The 23,885-nt window shown below is 44.3% G+C and overlaps 1 protein-coding gene across 4 annotated transcripts in view; it reads left to right on the top strand.

Annotated features, from left to right (window-relative positions):
• The window catches only part of cabin1 (calcineurin binding protein 1), a 66,981-nt gene extending 46,841 nt beyond the window's left edge, over positions 1-20,140 (top strand). For all 4 annotated transcript variants that reach the window (XM_023344000.1, XM_023344002.1, XM_023344001.1 and 1 more), the window contains 4 exons: positions 14,719-14,977; positions 17,304-17,462; positions 18,367-18,569; positions 18,675-20,140. In XM_023344000.1, coding sequence (XP_023199768.1) covers positions 14,719-14,977; positions 17,304-17,462; positions 18,367-18,569; positions 18,675-18,818 — 765 coding nt within the window. In that variant the 3' untranslated portion in view covers positions 18,819-20,140. The remainder of the gene's footprint in view (positions 1-14,718; positions 14,978-17,303; positions 17,463-18,366; positions 18,570-18,674) is intronic.
• Positions 20,141-23,885: the final 3,745 nt, after the last annotated feature.

The raw sequence follows: 23,885 nt of genomic DNA, 5'->3' as shown, positions 1-23,885 counted from the left end.
GGCCACCGCGGGTTCCGGCCACCGCAGAAGCTCTCGCACGTTTTCCAGAGCCCGATCCCCGCTCCCCACCGCAGAAGCTCGCCGCAGTTTCCAGCACCGCCGTCCGCTAGCCGCCGCAGAAGCTGTCTGCATTTTTCCCCGCCCGTCACCGGGCGACACGCGTGAATGCGTTCGGCGGCGCTCCCCGACGACTGTCAAAAAATCTGGTGCAGATCGGTCGATGCGTCGAGGAGATACGGCCGATGTATTAACTTAGGGGGCGCAGTGGAGTCAAATTACATTTCAACCTCGTCGGGCTCTTTAGAGGTGAACAAAGGTCATACATATCCAGTTTGGCGCCAATCGGATGATCTATGTGTGAATTAGAGCCAAACGTATGAATATGGCGAGGGACTGATATTCGCCATTTGGCCACGCCCACACGGTTCAGCCAGAAGCGAGCATTGACAGAGCTCATCATCCGAATTACCTTGATTAGGTCAAGAGAGCCATAAACGGAGCTTTCCAAGGAAAAAAAAGACACTTCCTGTTGTCAGGGGGCGTGGCCTACGTGATGTCATCATTTAACCATTGGATATTATTGGACACAAGATAATGATCAATAACTGAAGGTTTGGTGTCTCTGTCAGTTTTGTGTTAGAATTACAAATTATTTAATTTTTTCCTATTTAATTCAACATTGAACTGTCATTCCGTAGGGCAATGCTGCCCTCTGGTGTCGAATTACTGAAATTACTGAAATAGTTTCATTATTTCAGTAATTCGACACCAGAGGGCAGCATTGCCCTACACATGACAAAGCCCTTTGTATTACACAGTCGATCACAGGGGAACTTTGAGCCTTGCTAACTCCCCTTCCACCTGTTCAAATGTCACCATATTGATAACTTTGAATCGGACATGCCTTATGATCAGACTGACCGAGTTTGAAGCCGATCAATCGAAATCCCTAGGAGGAGTTCGATCAAATACGAAGGCTGTAAAAGTCAAAATCGAGGTCAAATGAACTTCAATCTAAAATGGCCGACTTCCTGTTGGGTTTAGAGCATGGCTCTAAGAGACTTTTTTGTACGTCTCGACAAGATACACATGTGTACCAAGTTTCGTAATTCTAGGTTTAAGCATGGCTTGGGGCTGTTCATTTAAAATACTCTAGGGGTCGCTATAGAAAAATTAGGCCACGCCCACCAAATATCGCTATGGATTCCTGTTCAGGGATGGATAAGGATCCATCCTAGTGAGTTTGGAGCAGCTCACCCCGAAACTGTGGAATTCAGAGCCAAAGGAAATTCGATGGCGTTCGCAACGCCGCCACGCCCACCTGCTTCATCGCAGCCGGTCGGGGTTGGAATCCACAACACACCAACATGTCTTCTGTCTCTGGACACAGTTTCATGTTGATTAGGTCAAAGGGCTAAGATAGCGACCGTTCACAGTAAAACATTACACTTCCTGCTCTCAGGGGGCGTGGCCTACATAAAAAAAAAATTTCACTGCAGGGTGTTTTAGGACACCTGATGTCGATCAATCACTGAAAGTTTGGTCCCTCTATGTGTTTTTGTATAGGAAATATAAGAGGTTTTTGTTTCATGGCGTGTAGGTGAACTTTGACCCCTGCTAACCCCCCTTCAACATGCTCCAAAACTCACCAATTTGATAACTTTAAATCAGACATGCCTTATGATCAGACTGACCGAGTTTGAAGCCGATCAATCGAAATCCCTAGGAGGAGTTCGATCAAATACGAAGGCTGTAAACGTCAAACTCGAGGTAAAAAATGGACCTTCAATACAAAATGGCCGACTTCCTGTGATAGTTGCACTATGACATTACTTGTAAATTCTGAGCGTCTTAGTACGCTCTACAACTGTACCGAATTTCAAGTCTCTACGATGAAGTAAGTGAATAGCAATGGGTCTTTTGAAAATTGCTAGGTGGCGCCGTTGAGCCAATTTGTTTGCGATTTTTGCGGCGACCTTAAAATACGAAATTTTTAAACTGCCCGTATGCATCCGCCAAGTTTGGTGAGTTTTTGAATATGCTAAAGCCTCCAAAAAGGCGCCTCTTTGGGGGGGCAGAAAAATAAGAATAATAATAATAATTAAAGCTGCAAGCAGCCTCGGGCGGCCCTCGCAGCAAGCGCCGCTCCGGCCTATTGGCCACCGCGGGGGTTCCAGCCACCGCAGAAGGTCTCGCACAATTTCCAGAGCCGCAGCCAACTCCCCACCGCAGAAGCTCCGCCGCAGTTTTCAGCACCGCCGCCCGCCAGCCACCGCAGAAGCTGTCGCGCATTTTCCCCGCCCGTCCACCAGGCGACACGCGTGAATGCGTTCGGCAGCGCTCCCCGACGACTGTCAAAAAATCTGGCGCAGATCGGTCGATGCGTCGAGGAGATACAGCCCATGTATTAACTTAGGGGGCGCAGTGGAGCCAAATTACATCTCAAACCCGTCGGGCTCTTTAGAGGTGAACAAAGGTCATACATATCCAGTTTGGCGCCAATCGGATGATCTATGCCTGAATAAGAGCCAAACGTATGTATATGGCGAGGGACTGATATTCGCCATTTGGCCACGCCCACACGGTTCAGCCAGCAGCGAGCATTGACAGAGTTTATCATCCGAATCATCTTGATTAGGTCAAGAGAGCCATAAACAGAGCTTTCCAAGTAAAAAAATAGCACTTCCTGTTCCGAGGGGGCGGGGCCTAAGTGATGTCATCATTTGACCATTGGATATTATTGGACACTCGATTATGATCAATCACTGAACGTTTGGTGTCTCTGTGAGTTTTTGTGTTAGAATTACTAATTATTTAATTTTTTCCTCCATTACAACATTGAACTTTCATTCCGTAGGGCAATGCTGCCCTCTGGTGTCGAATTACTGAAATAATGAAACTATTTCAGTGGGCAGCAGAGGGCAGCATTGCCCTACAAACAACGAACATGGACTGTTTATTATGTAATTACACAGAAGATCTCTCTAATTCATTCTGAGGGGGCGGGGCTTAGATGACGTCATAATATGATGACATAGCATTGTCAGGCATCAGACCAGGATGAGTCAGGCCAAGTTTGGTGCAGCTCGGTCGAAACATGTGGAATCTAGAAGCAAACGTATGGCATCGGCGTTACAGGTCACTTCGCCTCGCCGCCACGCCCACCTGCTATGTCAAAGCCGGCCGGGGTTGGAATCCACAACACACCAACATGTTTTCTGTCTCTGGACACAGTTTCATGTTGATTAGGTCAAAGGGCTAAGATAGCGACCGTTCACAGTAAAACATGACACTTCCTGTTCTCAGGGGGCGTGGCCTACTTAAAAAATAATTTCACTACAGGGTATTTTAGGACACCCGATGTCGATCAATCACTGAACGTTTGGTCCCTCTATGTGTTTTTATATAGGAAATATAAGAGTTTCGTGTTTCATGGCGAGTAGCTGAACTTTGACCCCTGGTAACCCCCCTTCAGCAAGCTCATACAGTCACCAATTTGATAACTTTAAATCAGACATGCCTTATGATCAGACTGACCGAGTTTGAAGCCGATCAATCGAAATCCCTAGGAGGAGTTCGATCAAATGCAAAGGCTGTAAATGTCAAACTCGAGGTCCAAAATGGACCTTCAATACAAAATGGCCGACTTCCTGTTGGGTTTCGACCATGGCTCTAAGAGACTTTTTTGTACGTCCTGACAAGATACACATGTGTACCAAGTTTCGTAATTCTAAGTTAAAGCATGGCTTGGGGCTGTTCATTTAAAATACTCTAGGGGTCGCTATAGAGAAATTAGGCCACGCCCACCAAATATCGCTATGGATTCCTGTTCGGGGATGGATAAGGATCCATCCTAGTGAGTTTGGAGCAGCTCACCCCGAAACTGTGGAATTCAGAGCCAAACGAAATTCGACGGCGTTCGCAACGCCGCCACGCCCACCTGCTTCATCGCAGCCGGTCGGGGTTGGAATCCACAACACACCAACATGTCTTCTGTCTCTGGACACAGTTTCATGTTGATTAGGTCAAAGGGCTAAGATAGCGACCGTTCACAGTAAAACATTACACTTCCTGCTCTCAGGGGCGTGGCCTACGTAAAAAAAAAATTTCACTGCAGGTTATTATAGGACACCCGATGCCGATCAATCACTGAAAGTTTGGTCCCTCTATGTGTTTTTGTATAGGAAATATAAGAGGTTTTTGTTTCATGGCGTGTAGGTGAACTTTGACCCCTGGTAACCCCCCTTCAACATGCTCCAAAACTCACCAATTTGATAACTTTAAATCAGACATGCCTTATGATCAGACTGACCGAGTTTGAAGCCGATCAATCGAAATCCCTAGGAGGAGTTCGATCAAATACGAAGGCTGTAAACGTCAAAATCGAGGAAAAAAATGGACGTTCAATACAAAATGGCCGACTTTCTGTGATAGTTGCACTATGACATTACTTGTAAATTCTGACTAAGATAGCGACCGTTCACAGTAAAACATGACACTTCCTGTTCTCAGGGGGCGTGGCTTAAGTGATCTCATCATTTCACCACAGGGTATTTTAGGACATCCGATGCCGATCAATCACTGAAAGTTTGGTCCCTCTATGTGTTTTTTTATAGGAAATATAAGAGTTTCGTGTTTCATGGCGAGTAGCTGAACTTTGACCCCTGGTAACCCCCCTTCAGCAAGCTCATACAGTCACCAATTTGATAACTTTAAATCAGACATGCCTTATGATCAGACTGACCGAGTTTGAAGCCGATCAATCGAAAACCCTAGGAGGAGTTCGATCAAATGCAAAGGCTGTAAACGTCAAAATGGAGGTCAAATGAACTTCAATCTAAAATGGCCGACTTCCTGTTGGGTTTAGAGCATGGCTCTAAGAGACTTTTTTGTACGTCCCGACAAGATACACATGTGTACCAAGTTTCGTAATTCTAGGTTTAAGCATGGCTTGGGGCTGTTCATTTAAAATACTCTAGGGGTCGCTATAGAAAAATTAGGCCACGCCCACCAAATATCGCTATGGATTCCTGTTCGGGGATGGATAAGGATCCATCCTAGTGAGTTTGGAGCAGCTCACCCCGAAACTGTGGAATTCAGAGCCAAACGAAATTCGATGGCGTTCGCAACGCCGCCACGCCCACCTGCTTCATCGCAGCCGGTCGGGGTTGGAATCCACAACACACCAACATGTCTTCTGTCTCTGGACACAGTTTCATGTTGATTAGGTCAAAGGGCTAAGATAGCGACCGTTCACAGTAAAACATTACACTTCCTGCTCTCAGGGGGCGTGGCCTACGTAAAAAAAAAATTTCACTGCAGGGTATTATAGGACACCCGATGCCGATCAATCACTGAAAGTTTGGTCCCTCTATGTGTTTTTGTATAGGAAATATAAGAGGTTTTTGTTTCATGGCGTGTAGGTGAACTTTGACCCCTGGTAACCCCCCTTCAACATGCTCCAAAACTCACCAATTTGATAACTTTAAATCAGACATGCCTTATGATCAGACTGACCGAGTTTGAAGCCGATCAATCGAAATCCCTAGGAGGAGTTCGATCAAATACGAAGGCTGTAAACGGCCAAATCAGGGTCCGAAATGGACCTTCAATCCAACATGGCCGACTTCCTGTGATAGTTGCACTATGACATTACTTGTAAATTCTGAGCGTCTTAGTGAGCTCTACAACTGTACCGAATTTCAAGTCTCTACGATGAAGTAAGTTAATAGCAATGGGTCTTTTGAAAATTGCTAGTTGCTGCCGTTGAGCAATTTTTTTTGCGATTTTTGCGACGACCTTACAGTACTTAAATTTAAAACTCGTTTTATGCGACCGCCAAGTTTGGTGAGTTTTTGAATATGATAAAGCCCCCAAAAAGGCAATTCATTTGGGTGGAAGAATAATAAGAATAATTAAAGCTGCAAGCAGCCTCGGGCGGCCCTCGCAGCAAGCGCCGCTCCGGCCTATTGGCCACCGCGGGGGTTCCAGCCACCGCAGAAGGTCTCGCACAATTTCCAGAGCCGCAGCCAACTCCCCACCGCAGAAGCTCCGCCGCAGTTTTCAGCACCGCCGCCCGCCAGCCACCGCAGAAGCTGTCGCGCATTTTCCCCGCCCGTCCACCAGGCGACACGCGTGAATGCGTTCGGCAGCGCTCCCCGACGACTGTCAAAAAATCTGGCGCAGATCGGTCGATGCGTCGAGGAGATACAGCCCATGTATTAACTTAGGGGGCGCAGTGGAGCCAAATTACATCTCAAACCCGTCGGGCTCTTTAGAGGTGAACAAAGGTCATACATATCCAGTTTGGCGCCAATCGGATGATCTATGCCTGAATAAGAGCCAAACGTATGTATATGGCGAGGGACTGATATTCGCCATTTGGCCACGCCCACACGGTTCAGCCAGCAGCGAGCATTGACAGAGTTTATCATCCGAATCATCTTGATTAGGTCAAGAGAGCCATAAACAGAGCTTTCCAAGTAAAAAAATAGCACTTCCTGTTCCGAGGGGGCGGGGCCTAAGTGATGTCATCATTTGACCATTGGATATTATTGGACACTCGATTATGATCAATCACTGAACGTTTGGTGTCTCTGTGAGTTTTTGTGTTAGAATTACTAATTATTTAATTTTTTCCTCCATTACAACATTGAACTTTCATTCCGTAGGGCAATGCTGCCCTCTGGTGTCGAATTACTGAAATAATGAAACTATTTCAGTGGGCAGCAGAGGGCAGCATTGCCCTACAAACAACGAACATGGACTGTTTATTATGTAATTACACAGAAGATCTCTCTAATTCATTCTGAGGGGGCGGGGCTTAGATGACGTCATAATATGATGACATAGCATTGTCAGGCATCAGACCAGGATGAGTCAGGCCAAGTTTGGTGCAGCTCGGTCGAAACATGTGGAATCTAGAAGCAAACGTATGGCATCGGCGTTACAGGTCACTTCGCCTCGCCGCCACGCCCACCTGCTATGTCAAAGCCGGCCGGGGTTGGAATCCACAACACACCAACATGTTTTCTGTCTCTGGACACAGTTTCATGTTGATTAGGTCAAAGGGCTAAGATAGCGACCGTTCACAGTAAAACATGACACTTCCTGTTCTCAGGGGGCGTGGCCTACTTAAAAAAATAATTTCACTACAGGGTATTTTAGGACACCCGATGTCGATCAATCACTGAACGTTTGGTCCCTCTATGTGTTTTTATATAGGAAATATAAGAGTTTCGTGTTTCATGGCGAGTAGCTGAACTTTGACCCCTGGTAACCCCCCTTCAGCAAGCTCATACAGTCACCAATTTGATAACTTTAAATCAGACATGCCTTATGATCAGACTGACCGAGTTTGAAGCCGATCAATCGAAATCCCTAGGAGGAGTTCGATCAAATGCAAAGGCTGTAAATGTCAAACTCGAGGTCCAAAATGGACCTTCAATACAAAATGGCCGACTTCCTGTTGGGTTTCGACCATGGCTCTAAGAGACTTTTTTGTACGTCCTGACAAGATACACATGTGTACCAAGTTTCGTAATTCTAAGTTAAAGCATGGCTTGGGGCTGTTCATTTAAAATACTCTAGGGGTCGCTATAGAGAAATTAGGCCACGCCCACCAAATATCGCTATGGATTCCTGTTCGGGGATGGATAAGGATCCATCCTAGTGAGTTTGGAGCAGCTCACCCCGAAACTGTGGAATTCAGAGCCAAACGAAATTCGACGGCGTTCGCAACGCCGCCACGCCCACCTGCTTCATCGCAGCCGGTCGGGGTTGGAATCCACAACACACCAACATGTCTTCTGTCTCTGGACACAGTTTCATGTTGATTAGGTCAAAGGGCTAAGATAGCGACCGTTCACAGTAAAACATTACACTTCCTGCTCTCAGGGGGCGTGGCCTACGTAAAAAAAAAAATTTCACTGCAGGTTATTATAGGACACCCGATGCCGATCAATCACTGAAAGTTTGGTCCCTCTATGTGTTTTTGTATAGGAAATATAAGAGGTTTTTGTTTCATGGCGTGTAGGTGAACTTTGACCCCTGGTAACCCCCCTTCAACATGCTCCAAAACTCACCAATTTGATAACTTTAAATCAGACATGCCTTATGATCAGACTGACCGAGTTTGAAGCCGATCAATCGAAATCCCTAGGAGGAGTTCGATCAAATACGAAGGCTGTAAACGTCAAAATCGAGGAAAAAAATGGACGTTCAATACAAAATGGCCGACTTTCTGTGATAGTTGCACTATGACATTACTTGTAAATTCTGAGCGTCTTAGTGAGCTCTACAACTGTACCGAATTTCAAGTCTCTACGATGAAGTAAGTGAATAGCAATGGGTCTGTTGAAAATTGCTAGTTGCTGCCGTTGAGCAATTTTTTTTGCGATTTTTGCGGCGACCTTAAAATTCAAAATTTTTAAACCGCCTAGTCGCTTCCGCCAAGTTTGGTGAGTTTTTGAATATGATAAAGCCCCCAAAAAGGCTCCTCTTTGGGGGGGCAGAATAATAATAATAATAATTAAAGCTGCAAGCAGCCTCGGGCGGCCCTCGCAGCAAGCGCCGCTCCGGCCTATTGGCCACCGCGGGGGTTCCAGCCACCGCAGAAGCTCTCGCATGATTTCCAGAGCCGCAGCCAACTCCCCACCGCAGAAGCTCCGCCGCAGTTTCCAGCACCGCCGCCCGCTAGCCACCGCAGAAGCTGTCGCGCATTTTCCACGCCCGTCCACCAGGCAACACACGTGAATGCGTTCGGCGGCGCTCCCTGACGACTGTCAAAAAATCTGGTGCAGATCGGTCGATGCATCGAGGAGACACAGCCGATGTATTAACTTAGGGGGCGCAGTGGAGCCAAATTACATTTCAAACCCGTTGGGCTCTTTAGAGGTGAACAAAGGTCATACATATCCAGTTTGTCGCCAATCGGATGATCCATGTGTGATTTAGAGCCAAACGTATGCATATGGCGAGGGACTGATATTCGCCGTTTGGCCACGCCCGCACGGTTCAGCCAGCAGCGAGCATTGACAGAGTTTATCATCCGAATCATCTTGATTATGTCAAGAGAGCCATAAACAGAGCTTTCAGAGGAAAAAAATGGCACTTCCTGTTGTGAGGGGGCGGGGCTTAGATGACGTCATAATGTGATGACGTAGGATCGACGGGCATACCACCAGGATTACTCAGGCAAAGTTTGATGCAGCTCGGTCAAAATATGTGGAATGTAGAGGCAAACGTATACGAACGGCGTTGCCGCCATTGAAAACACTTGGGACTTTAAAGCAAGCGAGACCAACTTCCTATCTGTCATCCAACACAGAATCAACTTGATTAGGTCAAGAGAGCCATAAACAGAGCTTTCCAAGGAAAAAAACGGCACTTCCGGTTCCGAGGGGGCGGGGCTTAGATGACGTCATAATGTGATGACGTAGGATTGACGGGCAAGCCTCCAGGATCACTCAGGCCAAGTTTGATGCAGCTCGGTCAAAATATGTGGAATGTAGAGGCAAACGTATACGAACGGCGTTGCCGCCATTGAAAACTCTTGGCACTTTAAAGCAAGCGAGATCAACTTCCTATCTGTCATCCAACACAGAATCAACTTGATTAGGTCAAGAGAGCCATAAACAGAGCTTTCCAAGGAAAAAAACGGCACTTCCGGTTCCCAGGGGGCGGGGCTTAGATGACGTCATAATGTGATGACTTAGGATTGACGGGCAAGCCTCCAGGATCACTCAGGCCAAGTTTGATGCAGCTCGGTCGAAACATGTGGAATCTAGAAGCAAACGTATGGCATCGGCGTTACAGGTCACTTCGCCACGCCGCCACGCCCAGCTGCTATCTCAAAGCCGGTCGGGGTTGGAATCCTCAACACACCAACATGTCTTCTGTGTCTGGACACAGTTTCATGTTGATTAGGTCAAAGGGCTAAGAGAGCGACCGTTCACAGTAAAACATGACACTTCCTGTTCTCAGGGGGCGTGGCCTAAGTGATGTCATCATTTGACCATATGGTATTGTAAGCCACCTGATGTCGATCAATCACTGAAAGTTTGGTCCCTCTATGTGCTTTTGTATAGGAAATATAAGAGTTTCGTGTTTCATGGCGAGTAGGTGAACTTTGACCCCTGCTAACCCCCCTTCAACATGCTCCAAAACTCACCAATTTGATAACTTTAAATCAAACATGCCTTATGATCAGACTGACCAAGTTTGAAGTCGATCAATCGAAATCCCTAGGAGGAGTTCGATCAAATACGAAGGCTGTAAACGTCAAAATCGAGGTAAAAAATGGACGTTCAATACAAAATGGCCGACTTCCTGTGATAGTTGGCTTATAACATTAAATGTAAGTTCTGAGTCTTTTGGTGAGCTCTACATGTGTACCAAATTTCATGTCTCTACGATGAAGTACGTTCATACCATTGTGTCAACAGAAAATTGCTAGTTGCTGCCGTTCAGCAATTTTTTTTGCGATTTTTGCGACAACCTTAAAATTCAAAATTTTTAAATTTTCTAGTCGCCACCGCCAAGTTTGGTGAGTTTTTGAATATGATAAAGCCCCCAAAAAGGCTCCTCTTTAGGGGGGCAGAATCGTAATAATAATAAGAAACAGTACAGAAACAATAGGCCTTCGCAGCGCTTTGCTGCTCGGGCCTAATAAACAGTACAGATACAATAGGCCTTCGCAGCGCTTTGCTGCTCGGGCCTAATAATAAACAGTACAGATACAATAGGCCTTCGCAGCGCTTTGCTGCTCGGGCCTAATAAACAGTACAGATACAATAGGCCTTCGCAGCGCTTTGCTGCTCGGGCCTAATAAATCAAAAAAGACCCACCCACCCAAGCGAAGGTAAACAAAGCCAGATATCATGCGGCCGTGTTTAAACAGGTGACCTGTTCCTATTAGAGATGAAGTGTTCTCCCCTACAGCGAAGATATGAATCAGCTAATGCTCTCTCAAAAGCCCTTACTCACCACCGTTACGCAACTGCTCTTAATGTGATACCATCGTGCCAACAACTGCTGTCATGTTTTCGTTTCGGTTGCGCTCCCAAGCAGTGGATCTCGGCTCCCGTCCTCGCCTGCTTCCTACAGAGTCATGCATGTCCTTCCAGCCGCAGCACAGGGAGCGCTGCCCTTATAGGGCCGAGCCGGAGAATCGGCTCCTTTCCGTCGCGTGTGTGTACGTTAGCTCTCTGCCTTTGATGCCATATTGGGAGGAAAGAGTCTTTTCCTCTTCCACTGTTTTTTTTTTTTATTTGTTTTTTTTTGTAAATCTGTTTATGCTTCTCACATTCTCCTGAAGAAATGAAATGCCTGAGCTCGTCGGAGAGCCAGCGTAGGCTGCAGCTTTTCCACTCCTGAGTGTGATTAAATGTGAAATTTTATTTAATGATGAGGTAATGAATATTTAAAAGTGAAGTCGGGGGTGGAACTGATTTGTGGTTTTCAGACTTTCAAGTAGCAATCTGAAAAGTGCGGCATGGATTTGTACGCAGCCCCTCAGAGTGGGTGGGCATTTATCGCTCATTATTTATTGTGATAATTGGGGCCTGCCCATAGCAATGCATAGGGATGTAATCCCTATGCATTGCATGGCAGGCACCTATTGTTCTACACCTCAAAATAACTGCCGCTTCCTACTACCGTTAATGCGGCTCGTACCGCTGCATGCCCCCTCACAATATATATATCAAAACGTGAGGCTCAATCCCGTGAGGGGAGCTATTACTTTTGTTGGCATTTCGAGTAACTGTGGCGACATAATTAACAAAAAACGAGCCAAATTTAACTCAAAACAAAAGTCTAACTGACACAAAACAGTGTCAGTTAGACTCAAAATAGACATAGAATTTAGTCTGCCTCTCTGAACTGCTCTTTAGAACTACAATGACTGAAGGTTAGAACTACAACATGGCGGACACTGAGTGCCTACAAAAGAGGTCTGAGCTGAATGTCAGAACTACAAACATGGTGGAACTGTCAGTTACTACAGAGGAGGACTGAGCTGGCCTTTAGAACTACTTGTGTTTTGGGCTTTTTATAACTGATTTTACCCAACCATTGTTACACATGATATTAGTTTAGCTCTTTGAAATGAAGCATACTGAAAATTTCAAAATAAAAGCCTTGAATATTTTTACATCAGATAATTGCTCTTTTTGGCTTTATGTGACTTTTTTATCCAAAGCACTGTTACACATGGGATTAGTGTGGCAATTTAAAATTAAGCTTAACAAAAATTTCAAAATAAAAGCCTTGACAATTTTTACATCAGATAATTGCTCTTTTGAGCATTATATAACTGATTTAACCCAGCAATTGTTACACATGGGATTAGTTTGGCACTTTGAAATGAAGCTTAACAAAAATTTCAAAATAAAAGCCTTGAGAAATTTTACATTACGTAATTGCTCTTGAGCATTATATAACTGAGTTAACCCAATGACTATTAGACATGGGATTAGTTTGGACCTTGGAAATTAAGCTTAACAAAAATTTCAAAATAAAAGCCTCAACATGCCCCTGCGGTTAGTGCACCGCCGCAGGCGGTGCAATAATATTATTCTGCATTATCTTTTTCTCTGAGGTTAGGGAACTGCCTTGCGCAGCAAGGCAGTTCATTAGCATTAGCATTTTAGCTTTAATAAGCTATTAGCTATTTATTTTACTTTTTAGCCATGTTTAGTATACTGAATGGAGTAAGTCCATTATAGAAAACATCCTAGTGATGTCCCACATGCTACTGACAGCAATCACGCTAACATTAGCATTTTTGCTAATTTTAGCTGATACACTTACTTTATCATACTGAATGGTGCAAGTCCATGTTAGTAAACATTCTTGTCAATCTCCACATGCTATTGATTACGTTGCAGCTTTCTTTAGCATTGATGCTAATTTCTAGCATCAGAACGCTGGGTCCAAACCGACGGGCACACTTTGGCAGGCCCCGGTTAAATTTCTTCAGGAATTTTCTAGTTCTGATTTATTGTTGTCGCAATGAATTCCAATTAATCATTTTTAAATCCCACAAAACTGCCAGGATTGTTAGTTCCACTATTTCCTCTGCGGTCTTTCAGTAATTTTGAAAATACAATTAAATGCAGTGTGTGTGTGTTCACTAATTAATCAGACTTCTTTATGTGACTGGTGTCCTAAAGAAGCGTATTACAAATCAAATCGGGTTTTCAAGAGCACCGTTTGTGTTTGTGAGGCTACAATTTCTCTGCCATGCAGTCAGAGCCACACAGTTACTCTAAATACAAAGTAATCAATATTTCTTACTGTCACCTTTATTGTTATTACAACAATGCTGCATAATAGTGTAATAAAACCTGTCCGCATCGCACACCCCAACCTGTACAGCCTCCTTTCACAGCAGTTACAGTTGCGAGTCTTTGCTAAATGAGACAGTGGCTGATTTTCTGACCTTTGCAGAGTTAGATAAGCTGTGTGGATAAGATGAGTATCGGCCGATATTCGTTTACATAATAAACGAATGTATTCCCACAGCATGATGCTGCCACCATGCGAGTGTGATCCCAGTATCAAGGCCTTTGCATCAAGTAGTTAGAGTTCTTACCTCCATCTTCCTACCAACTCTGATTAGGTTTCCCACTTCCTGCCAGGTCCCCACAGCATCATGCTGCCACCATTATGTGTCCCAATAAAATGCGCAGAGGTTTGTGGATGCAAATGTGAGAAAATGTGAAATGTAGTCGGTCCGCTTGCACTATACACTTTCTCATTTCTGAGCAGACCGGAGCAGCGCTTGAGGAAACCTCGGTGTACTTTCTCGCGTACGCTGCTCCTCTAAATGCACCGAGCCCGACTGACTCGGTGGTTTCTGAGCTGCTGCTGATTAATTCATGAGCTGTGAATCATCAAAGCCGGAGCGAAGCTGCTGCTGCAGAGGCCTGAACGATCCGCTCCTCTCTCGGTGAATATTGCTGCGTGAATCCTGTGGGAAATTTTGCCACACTCAGCTGTGACTCGGAGCACTGTTTGACTCCAACTCCCAGAAAGCCGCTGGGATAAATGGCAGATGAGCCAAATTACCGTGTGCAGAGCGCTTTTGTGATGGCTTCGGTGACGTGTTTGTTAGAGTTCGGTCCAGTGTTGTGTGTTTTTCTCTCTCTCTCTCTTTCTCTGCTTTTAATTATCAAATTAACCTTTACCACAGAAACCCTCTGAAGTCACACTGCGTTTACTTTCTGTGAGGCTTTCCAATAAATGCAGCAGGCGCCGTTTGCCTTCCCCCCCCCATTTTTTCTTTTGTTCGAAATCAAAAACTCGAGAAGGTTTATTCATTTCTTCTTCAACTGTGCTCCTCTGCGTTACCATGACAGCGGCTGTTGGGAGCAGGCTGGCCGTCCTCGCAGGTTGTTTGTGCAGCTCTTGTGTCTCTAAGTGGTCCTCTGAAGAGCGGCCAGGAAAGTGGCTCAGAAGAGCTGAGCCATTCAGCAGCATGCAGGTACCGCAGCCTCCGGTCCCCTCGGGGAGCGCCGCATCGCTCCGCTCAGGATATTATTAGCTGGACTAATATCGCTGATGTATGTTGTCTGAAAAGTGCTGTCCTATTCAGTGTGGATCACTCCTTATTTTTTTTTTTTCCTGCCTCCAGCCTCAAGGGGAAGAAAGACTGTGTGCTGCTCTTTGAAGTCCAGCTGCTTTAACAACAACTCTCCTTGTTTCCGTCTCCAGCAGTCGACAGGCGACGCCCCGACCACGCCCAAGTACACCAAGGAGCACAGGGACCTCTTCTTCCCCGCCGCCCTGCCAGCTCCCGTCCTGCTCACCCACCCCGTCTGCCACCCGCCGCCCGCCCACGACGGCCAGGCCAGGGGGGCCTGCGAGCCCCTCAGCAAGGTGGCCCGACCCCAGAGCTCAGGCTTCCACCACGATCAGCCGCAGCAGAGGAGAGCAGCCGCCGCCGCCGCCACGGCCTTCCTCCCACCGGCAGGTACGGCGCCCTAATCCTGACTCCTCTAAAAAGCAACTTTATGTTGTCGTTTTAATTTTTTTTTTACACCATGTTCTTTTATGTTTACTTTTTTTCCCATGGAGAAAACAACTTTGTTTACAAATGCAAAGAAAGAAACGTGGAAACGAAATGTGAAATAAAACAGGAAGCGGACATTACAGGATGTCCATTCATGCTTAAAAAGTCTTATCTTTATATATCTAAAATTAAGGCCTTAATATCTTAAATACATAAAAAATAAAATAAAAAAACTGGCCTCTTGACAGAACTTTTAAATTTGTTAAATTCAGTTGTTTTTTTTCCTCACTGGACTTTTCTGACGGGAAAAAGTTCGAGTCGCACTCAAACATATTTGTTGCGTGCTGAGGCCAGCGGTAACTCACTGCTAGTGCTAATACACGTGCTAACTAGCTAGGTAGCTAGCTTTTTTGTGCCTATCATGGATAAATGCAAGTTCATCATCAGTCATCTGGACAAAATTGATACATTTCTTGGTCTTTAATTCTGTGCAAAATGGTTTTATTTCTGCTTGTACTTTTGTACAATAGTAGATAAATAAAGTTGGAATTTCTTAACCAAAACTGTAAAAAAAAAAAAAAAATTAAAAAAAGGAAATTTACATTTGTGAATATGAAATTTGCCAAATGGGGGATAATGTTTGTTTGGTTTGGCATTTGATTTCATGTTTTCTTTCACGAGGCCAGCAGGGGGCGCCTGAAGCCCTCCTCAGCAGCATTACATAACAGAGGTGTGTGTGCGCAGTTTGTGTTTTGCCTTGTGGGCTTTGTCTGTCCCCCAACAGGAGCTTCTGTCAGCAGAGTCCTCCAGACCGCGAGTCTCTTCTGTCTGAATGGGCTTCTGGGAGGATTTGCTTTAATCTGGTCCTGAATATTCAGTTTGGGCCATGTTTAATATCTGCAGAAGTAAATCCATCAACCTCTGATTTAAAACTAACAACTGAATTCATGTACTTAAATTTACCGTCTGATAATCGAAACTTGAAGCTTGACGTCAGCATGTTTTGTGTTCACTTTCTCCTTGTGAGTTAGCATTAGCATTTAAATGTTTAATAATGGTTTAAGAGCCACTTGAGTTTTGTTGTTGCACACATAACGTGGAGGTTTTACACCGGTTTCTTAGTTTCTAAGTCAACCACAAATCCTTTAACATATTGACTTTTTTTTTTTTTTGCAAAAGCCCTTAAACATTATTTATTTTCTTTGTACCTTCCAGGACTTGACGCTGTCTTTCATTCCCCTGTGTTCGGTGACCTTTCGACATGTGCAAATCCACACAAGAGTGTGTTTGCATCAGCAGGGATTTACATGCAAACAGTTGCATCCCGCAGCATCTCACCGATGTAAATTATGTAACGGTTCCCAAGGCAACAATCACAGAGTCGCAGTTCAGTTGTTTGTGTGTATCCGTTTGCCACGACTGCTGTGGGGGAATTTCCTTTTTTTTTTTTTTTTTTTGTGCTTGCAGGGAATTTAAAAAAAATAAAATGCTAAGTTTTTGTGACGGAACAAAGTTGAACATTGTAGATTTTAAATTGTCTGCAGTGACAAACTATTTTGTTCCCTGACACAAAATCATAACCTTAGAAAATACCCATTGAAACTGTTTTTCTTTTTTTTTTTTAGCAGATTTTCAAATTATTGTTGGTATATGAAGTAATAAATTCCTAACAATACATGGAATTAAACTGCCGAGTTATTAATTCATCGAAACTTCCCATGCAATCGAGTTTTAGCTATTTGATCTGTCCTTTAAGTGTTTTAAATAAAATTAATGTTTTATGACATTTTTATTTGGTTTCTTAATATGTTTTTAACAAACAAACAATGTGGCATATAATAATTTAACTTGAATTTGTTACATGCTAAAATAATAATTATATTTTTAATTACAACATTATTAAAATAATACAGTTGTATTTATTGTTATAATTGTTGTTAATGTTTATTATTTTGCTTCCTATTTGCATTGTCTGAGTCGTCAAATGGATCCAGCATCTTATTGGTTCACCTGCACAGCAACTCGGCTGCAGGCCTATGAGATTTATTCAAATCAGTGTTATTAATAAATCCCTCTGCTTTAAAACGAACAACTAAATTCATATGTGCTGCAACACAAGTCTGAGAAATGACTAAATACATTTTCTATGTGATTTTACTTGATAACAAAAACAAATTTGAACAGATCTACCCATATTTAATGAATCGTTGACATTCCAACTGTCGCCTGTGAAGCGCTGCGTTGTTTATCTGTGGGTGAATGTGCGCCATGTTGTTTGGTCCCTCAGAGGAGCGGGAGGAGCCCACAGAGGGGCTGCTGTACCGCCAGCAGGAGTCCCACCTCTGTCACCAGATGAAACTGGCCACCGTCTCCCAGGGCCAGGAACCTTCGGCGGCCTGGTTTCAGGAGGAAGCGGCAACATGTAGCACCACGCAACCTTGTTCAGGTCAGAGCCTTTAAACCACACGGACGCATTCATCTCAGTTTGTTAGGACACCATCAAAAGGTTGATATATTTCAGTAATTCAACTCAAAAAGTGAAAGTCGTGTTGACTCGGTACACAGGGAGAAACGCATGTCGACCTTTTATGTCTGTTGATTTTAATAATCATGGCGTATGGCAAATGACAATCTAATAATTGCAGGAGATTAAAAAAAACAACGGAAGTTTTAACAATAAGTCATTTCAAGGCTTCACTAAAGTAGCTGGTTGTTCACAGTGCTGCGTCTAACAATGGTAATGGAAGGTTAAGTGGAAGGACGAAGTACGCGGTGAGATAACTGCACCCATCTTAAGAGCTTGGGTGAAACTAAGACCAGCTGCGTTTTCATCGCAAATGTGTGCAAACTTTCTACTAATGTAACAAAAAAAGAATTAGATTAATTAAGAATCGCAATTAAAAAGCTAATTTACACAATAAGTCATCAATAAACATGTCTCGCCATGATCCTCCGACTACTTCCTGTGTCGTCGTCTTCGTGGTTTCCGTCAGCGGTAACATCCGGTTATTGATCATGTGACTGGTGTGACATACACTAAAAACCACCTCATCCTAACACCAAAATGTTTTATTAAAAAACTTTTTTAATTTTTTTTAATTGATGCTTTTCCATTAAACAAATCTACTTTTGAAATGTCAAATTGCACCATCATATGGCCAATGGAAACGCAGGTAATGTGTGTAGCCAGCTTTTCAGATGTGCAGCGATTAGCTTAGTGACAATATTTTCATATGTTGTGATGCCTTTTTGAATGTGACACGAGAAAGGTCATCTTTATCCCAGGTATGCAAGAAGTGTGCATTTCTGTAGAAATGAAAAATGGCTCCCTCCCACTGCCTCTCTCCCAGACCAGCCGCAGTACGCCAGCAGCGAGCAGTCCAAGCTTCCAGACCCCAGCCGGATCCGCGCCCGCGCCCCGGCGAACATGCCAAAGCTCTTCATCCCTTCCACCGTCACCAAGTTCCCCCCGGAGATCACGGTAACGCCCCCCACCCCCACGCTGCTCTCCCCTAAAGGCAGCATCTCGGAGGAAACCAAGCAGCGACTGAAGGTAAGCCGCTTTGCCTCCCGATGCCAGTCTCCCTGTCCGTCTGCATGCAGCTCTGCTGAACAGCGCCCTCTGCTGTCTGCTTCCTTCCCCCCCTCCCTCGTACAGAACGTCATCCTGTCATCCCAGTCCGCTGCCACGGTGAAGAAGGACACGCTGACCCAGCCGGTGCTGGAGGTGCAGGAGACGTCCAGCCAGGAGTCGTCTCTGGAGAGCGAGTCGGACGAGGAGGACGACTACATGGACATCTGAGCCTGAAACTCAGATTAGGGTTCAACTTTTCGAAAAAAAAAAAAAAGTATAATAATAATTGATTCCTGAGCAGCTGTCTGTGTTGATGCTTTGATTCCCTCACGTGCCATACAGGAAAAAAAAAAAAAAAATCTCCACTCCAAACGGATGAAATGCAGTATTCTAAGCGGCTGCGTGGTTGCTACGGTTGCAAGGAGTGTGTCGGCGCATGACGGACTTTGAAGGCTTTTTGTCCCGCAGCATGCCTGAAACGTGCCACTAATGCATATCACACGTCAAGCTTCTTCAGCTCTCTTGCTTTACATCCGACCCAAAAAAAAAAAAGAGAGAAAGGAAAAACAGTTTGCCTTTAACGGCCACCAGCGACATTTTTATGCATCTTTACTACGTCGTGTGCAGATTTTTAGTTTATTTTTTCCTCTCTCTGAGCTGCAGCTAATCGCTCGTCTTGAGCACTTTCCTGTCGCCGTTTACTGCGCCGTGACATTCTGGTCTCGACGCGTTGCTACACGATGCATTTGGGTGAAACCGGGAGGGAGGACGGGGCTGGCGGGCGGCCGGCCGGTCACGCTCCGGCTCCGTCCGTGGAGCCAGCGATCCGCGAAGCCTCATAACCTGTAGCAGACTGAAAATGTTTACACTGAACACTTGGGATGCTTCTCAGTTGGCACTTAAATTTGTGTTTTTCGTGTTATTATTCTGTCTCTTTTGTGCGCATTTGTAGCTACGAAAACACTTCTCGCCAGGATGACGTCCTGCCACCAGCACTGATCCGAATAACGAGAGGAATTAGCTTTTGTACAAAACAAGAAGAAAAAAAACCCGGAATCTTTTGAATGTTTGTTGGATTGAGCTGGCGGGAGGAAGGTGCCGCAAACTCTACCCGACGTCGGAGGAACCGATGCGCACGACGACGAGGACTCTCCAATCTTGATGCCTTTCCACTGAACTCACTTAAGGACAGTTTGTCACATTTCTTTGCCTAAACTCAGAGGAAGACACACCGAATGTTTTTTACAGATAGTTTTCTATAAATAAAAAAAAAGAGAGAGAAAGACTTCTTATGTTTCTTGAAAGCCACGTGTGGTCGTTTTTAAAAGAAAAGGGCACAAATAAATTAACTGTTCCCACTGTAATAAAGATGAAAAAAAATATCCCTGCTTTGTTATATTTGTTTGTTTTTGGGGGTTGTTGTGACGGGTATTGGGGGAATGTATGTGAAGTCTGTTAAAGTCCTGAGATCGCTCCGACAGAACATGTTCTCTACGTCTGGACTGAATGCATTATTGATGTCAAACCAAATATATATATATTTGAAAAAACATGTTTGTTGTTTGAGTCTTTAAACCAAATCAAGCCACTTTGTTATTGCACTCTTAATACAGACGTGACTCGAGACATTTCTTCAGCTCACAAAGTGAAACTTGTAGATTCATGCACTGTAAAAACACAAAATCTTATGACCAATCGTTTTGGTGTTTCTAGTGCAGAATATTTTAGTACACTTGAAATAAGGCAAAACTAACTTGCAAGTAACTTTTCAGCAAGCTATAGACCCTTGCTTAAAGTCAATAATTCTTTAAAATTGATGGAAAAAGTACTGGTTATAAGTGAAATAATCTGCCAGTGGAGCAATAACCCGTTATCTTTAGAGGCCTGACACTCGACCAGATTAGTTTGATTTATTATGCTAAAATCTAGAGAAGACGCCCTGTATCCTCAGTTCTAATAAAACCTCTCAGCTCGGCTTTTGGAAAGCTTTGCAGCCAGTGGCGGTTCTACCATGTTTGCTATCCTGGGCGATCTTCCACTTGGGCACCCAACCCTTATCACGTTTTGGAAAACGCTGTGAAGACAAAATCAACCAATTCGTCTGAATGCCGTGTGTATTCGTGGATTTTATTTTTTAGATATTTAAAACGACACAAAAAAATTCATGCAAGTCTATTAAAACTATATAACACCTTTCAAAACACAGCGACGTAACGATAAGCAATGGGAAACTCATTCAGGTGCCAATTTGTTGTTTTTATTCATCATCCCTGGTGATGAGAAAAAAAAAAAGGAGCTCCACTAGTTGCTGCTCCACGTTTTAAAAGACATATATTTCTTCAATAAATAAAAGCAGAGTTCTGATCATTTAAAATACTTATCAAACATTAAATGTGATGTTCTTTGGGGGACCCTCCCCGTTGAGCAGCTGGCAGACCTCCCCGCTGACGTGGAGCTGCTGCTCAAAGGGCCCGTACACCGTGGTGTGAACTGTCTGACGCGAGGGAAGTCATTAGTCTTCATTAGCAACTTCCAGGAGTTTCTTATGAAGTGCTGTGAAGTTGTCATTTGCTCCCTTTGCCAGGAAAACTAGATGTGAGGTTTGTTTTCTTATGCGGAGGGCCAAATGTGAGCCTGCCTGCCCGGCCCCTGGTGCGAACTTTTGAGATCCTGGTTCCTCCGGATAAGGAGTGGAAAACGCAGATTTTTATTCTTAATGTTAAAACAGATGCGGTAGTTCTCGTCTTTCTGTTGGGAATGTGCTCCTCTCGGTGTGTTGCTCCTAATTATGTCATAAAAAGCTGTTATTCTTTTTGTAAATAAATACAAAAACTATTTCAGATGACTTAATTCATTAAGGAAACAAATTATCCAAATCAAGCTGAATATATATAAATGTGTATAAAAGTAAAATATTCACAGCTACTGATCCAAAGAACACCAGTAAGTCCACATCTGAAATGCTGGAGTGGCTTAGTCCAAGTCCACACCTCCAATCGGGAGGTCGTGGCATCAGCACCTTAAACAGCCCGTTCCAAATGTGACTCAGTTATTCTTCCCCACTTACGTAAGAGATTAACGCCAATTATTGCAAACTGGGCACTTTTGTTTTGAAGCATTAAAGGTGTGACAAAAAAATAAAATAAAGCAGAAAGAGAAAAAATCTGCAGGGGGGCATGCATATACTTTTTTGTTAAAGTACTGCGTGTGATGAATGCATTACTTCAACAATTGAGTAAAATAGAGTATAAAAGTGTAATGTTTCCATCCGTGGCTCCACTTTCTCTACAGTAAGGAAGGGAAAGCATCTGGTTTTGCATCAAAAGCTGCGTGGCTGATGTGAGCGAAAGGTGTGAGATTTCTCGTCAGTCCACTGCAGGGGCTCTTTATGGGCCCGCTGCAGAGCCGTCTGATCCCCGGGCCCTGGCTGTATATTGGCAGCTGTTAACTGGAAGAGTGCAGAGAGAGAGAGCTCCCTGCAGCCAGGGCAAATGGCCGAAGGCTGACTGCTAAAAAAAAAAAAAAAAAAAAAAAAAAAGGAGAACTAGGATTTACCCAGGGAAGGATTCAGAGATGAGGAACGGAGGAAGAGACTAGCTGTGTTTCTGTAGGAAACCGGAGCTTAACATACAGGAACTATAAAATGTATTCACCCTCTAAGATCTTTTACCCTTCTACTGGTTTTTACAAATCAGTCATGGTCAACAACATTTGGCATTTTTGACACAAATTTTTTTTTTTTTTTTTTACAAAAAACCTTTAATGTCAGCAGGAAACGGTAGCACAAGCCGCTGTGGAGTAACTTGTTTTAGATCAGTAATTCCTTAATACTGATACTACTAGTTCCACTTACAACAAAACATTTTTCCAATAAGTGAAATAATCTGCTTTTAATCAATATTAAGGAATTATTTACCTAAAATATGTGCCTTCATCTTGCTAAAAAACAGTTACTTTTGTAAGTTAGTTCTGTCTTAATTCAAGTGTACCAAGACACTTGCACTAGAAACCAGAAAAACTTGGCAAGATCTTGTGTTTTTGCAGAGCGCTGGCCTTCTGCAGACAGCCACACTGATTTGTCGCTCCGTCCAAACGTCCCTGCAGGCTGGATGTTACGTAAACCCTTCCCCCTCTGCCACTGCTCTTCAGTCCCCTGGCCTTGTCACAGGTCACACCTGTCACCTTCAGACACCTGTGTGTGTAACAAGGCTGACACTGCTGCCTCTGAAACGCACGCCAGCTCTGGGCCCCGACACCGTGACCCGAAGAGACCCGATCTCTCTCTAACTCCCAAACGCACCGTCCTTCCCTGCTCCTTCGCCCCGCGCGTACGAGCCGCTCTGATCCCCCTCGCGACCTCTCTGACCCTTGAGGCAGTGAGAGGAGAGCAACGCGCGACCTGTGATTAATAACTCCCCGACAACAACTGGGTCTCACACACACCCACACACACACACCCACATGCTGCTCTCAAAATCGGAAACGCGTCCTAAAGGGCCGACGCTGCTGAGTTTCAGTGAACGGAGGAGCGCTGGGAGACATCAGCGCGGTTAAATGACTGCACCGCATCTTTAAGTGCATCTTTACAACCTGAGCGCTCGCCATTTTATTTCACATTGATCTCTGCTCGGAGCCCGTCAATATGTTCGCAGTGGGCGGAGGTGGTGGTGGTGGTGGGGAAGGACGGAGCGTCTTGCACTTTTCTGTGGACACTTCCAGTTGCACTGCAGATGTGCTCAACTCCCACTTTTTTTGTTGCACAACAAAAGGCAACTTTTTATGGCGGAAAACTATGAAGTGGATGTGGTTGTCAGAAGTAAAAATAAATAAATAAATAACCTGAAAAGTGCGGTGTGCTTTTGCAATCAGCTCCTCTCATCATCATCATCAACTTTATTAAGGATACAAATAGTTCCATATGAAAAAAATAAAATAATAAAATACAAACAACTAATATGGAGTTCTCAGTGGACACCATGTACGTTTCGCTTAAACTACAGATTCATTTGGGTTTCCCCATGCAGGCTTTCTGCTTCCTGTTTAGTCCACTTTAATCTAACTGCAGTTTGCTTTGAAAGCCCGGTTCATTTTGGGGAGGTGGGAATACAGAATCAAACTCTCGTCCACCTGAAAACTTCGGCCTCGATTCAGTTGAAGAGAACGTTGTTGTGGTTTGAATGCAAATGTGGATGCCAAGCAGACCGGAGAGGGAAGGAAACTATAGCGCAAGGCTTTCTGGGTAAATACAACCAAAACAATCATGTGAATCTAGCGCTACTGGGGGGGAAATGGATT

The sequence above is a fragment of the Xiphophorus maculatus genome, chromosome 12, assembly GCF_002775205.1.
Source record: "Xiphophorus maculatus strain JP 163 A chromosome 12, X_maculatus-5.0-male, whole genome shotgun sequence".
NCBI classification, from domain to species: domain Eukaryota; kingdom Metazoa; phylum Chordata; class Actinopteri; order Cyprinodontiformes; family Poeciliidae; genus Xiphophorus; species Xiphophorus maculatus.
The sequence above is the reverse complement of the archived record's forward strand: the minus strand, read 5'-3'. Positions and strand labels throughout refer to the sequence as shown.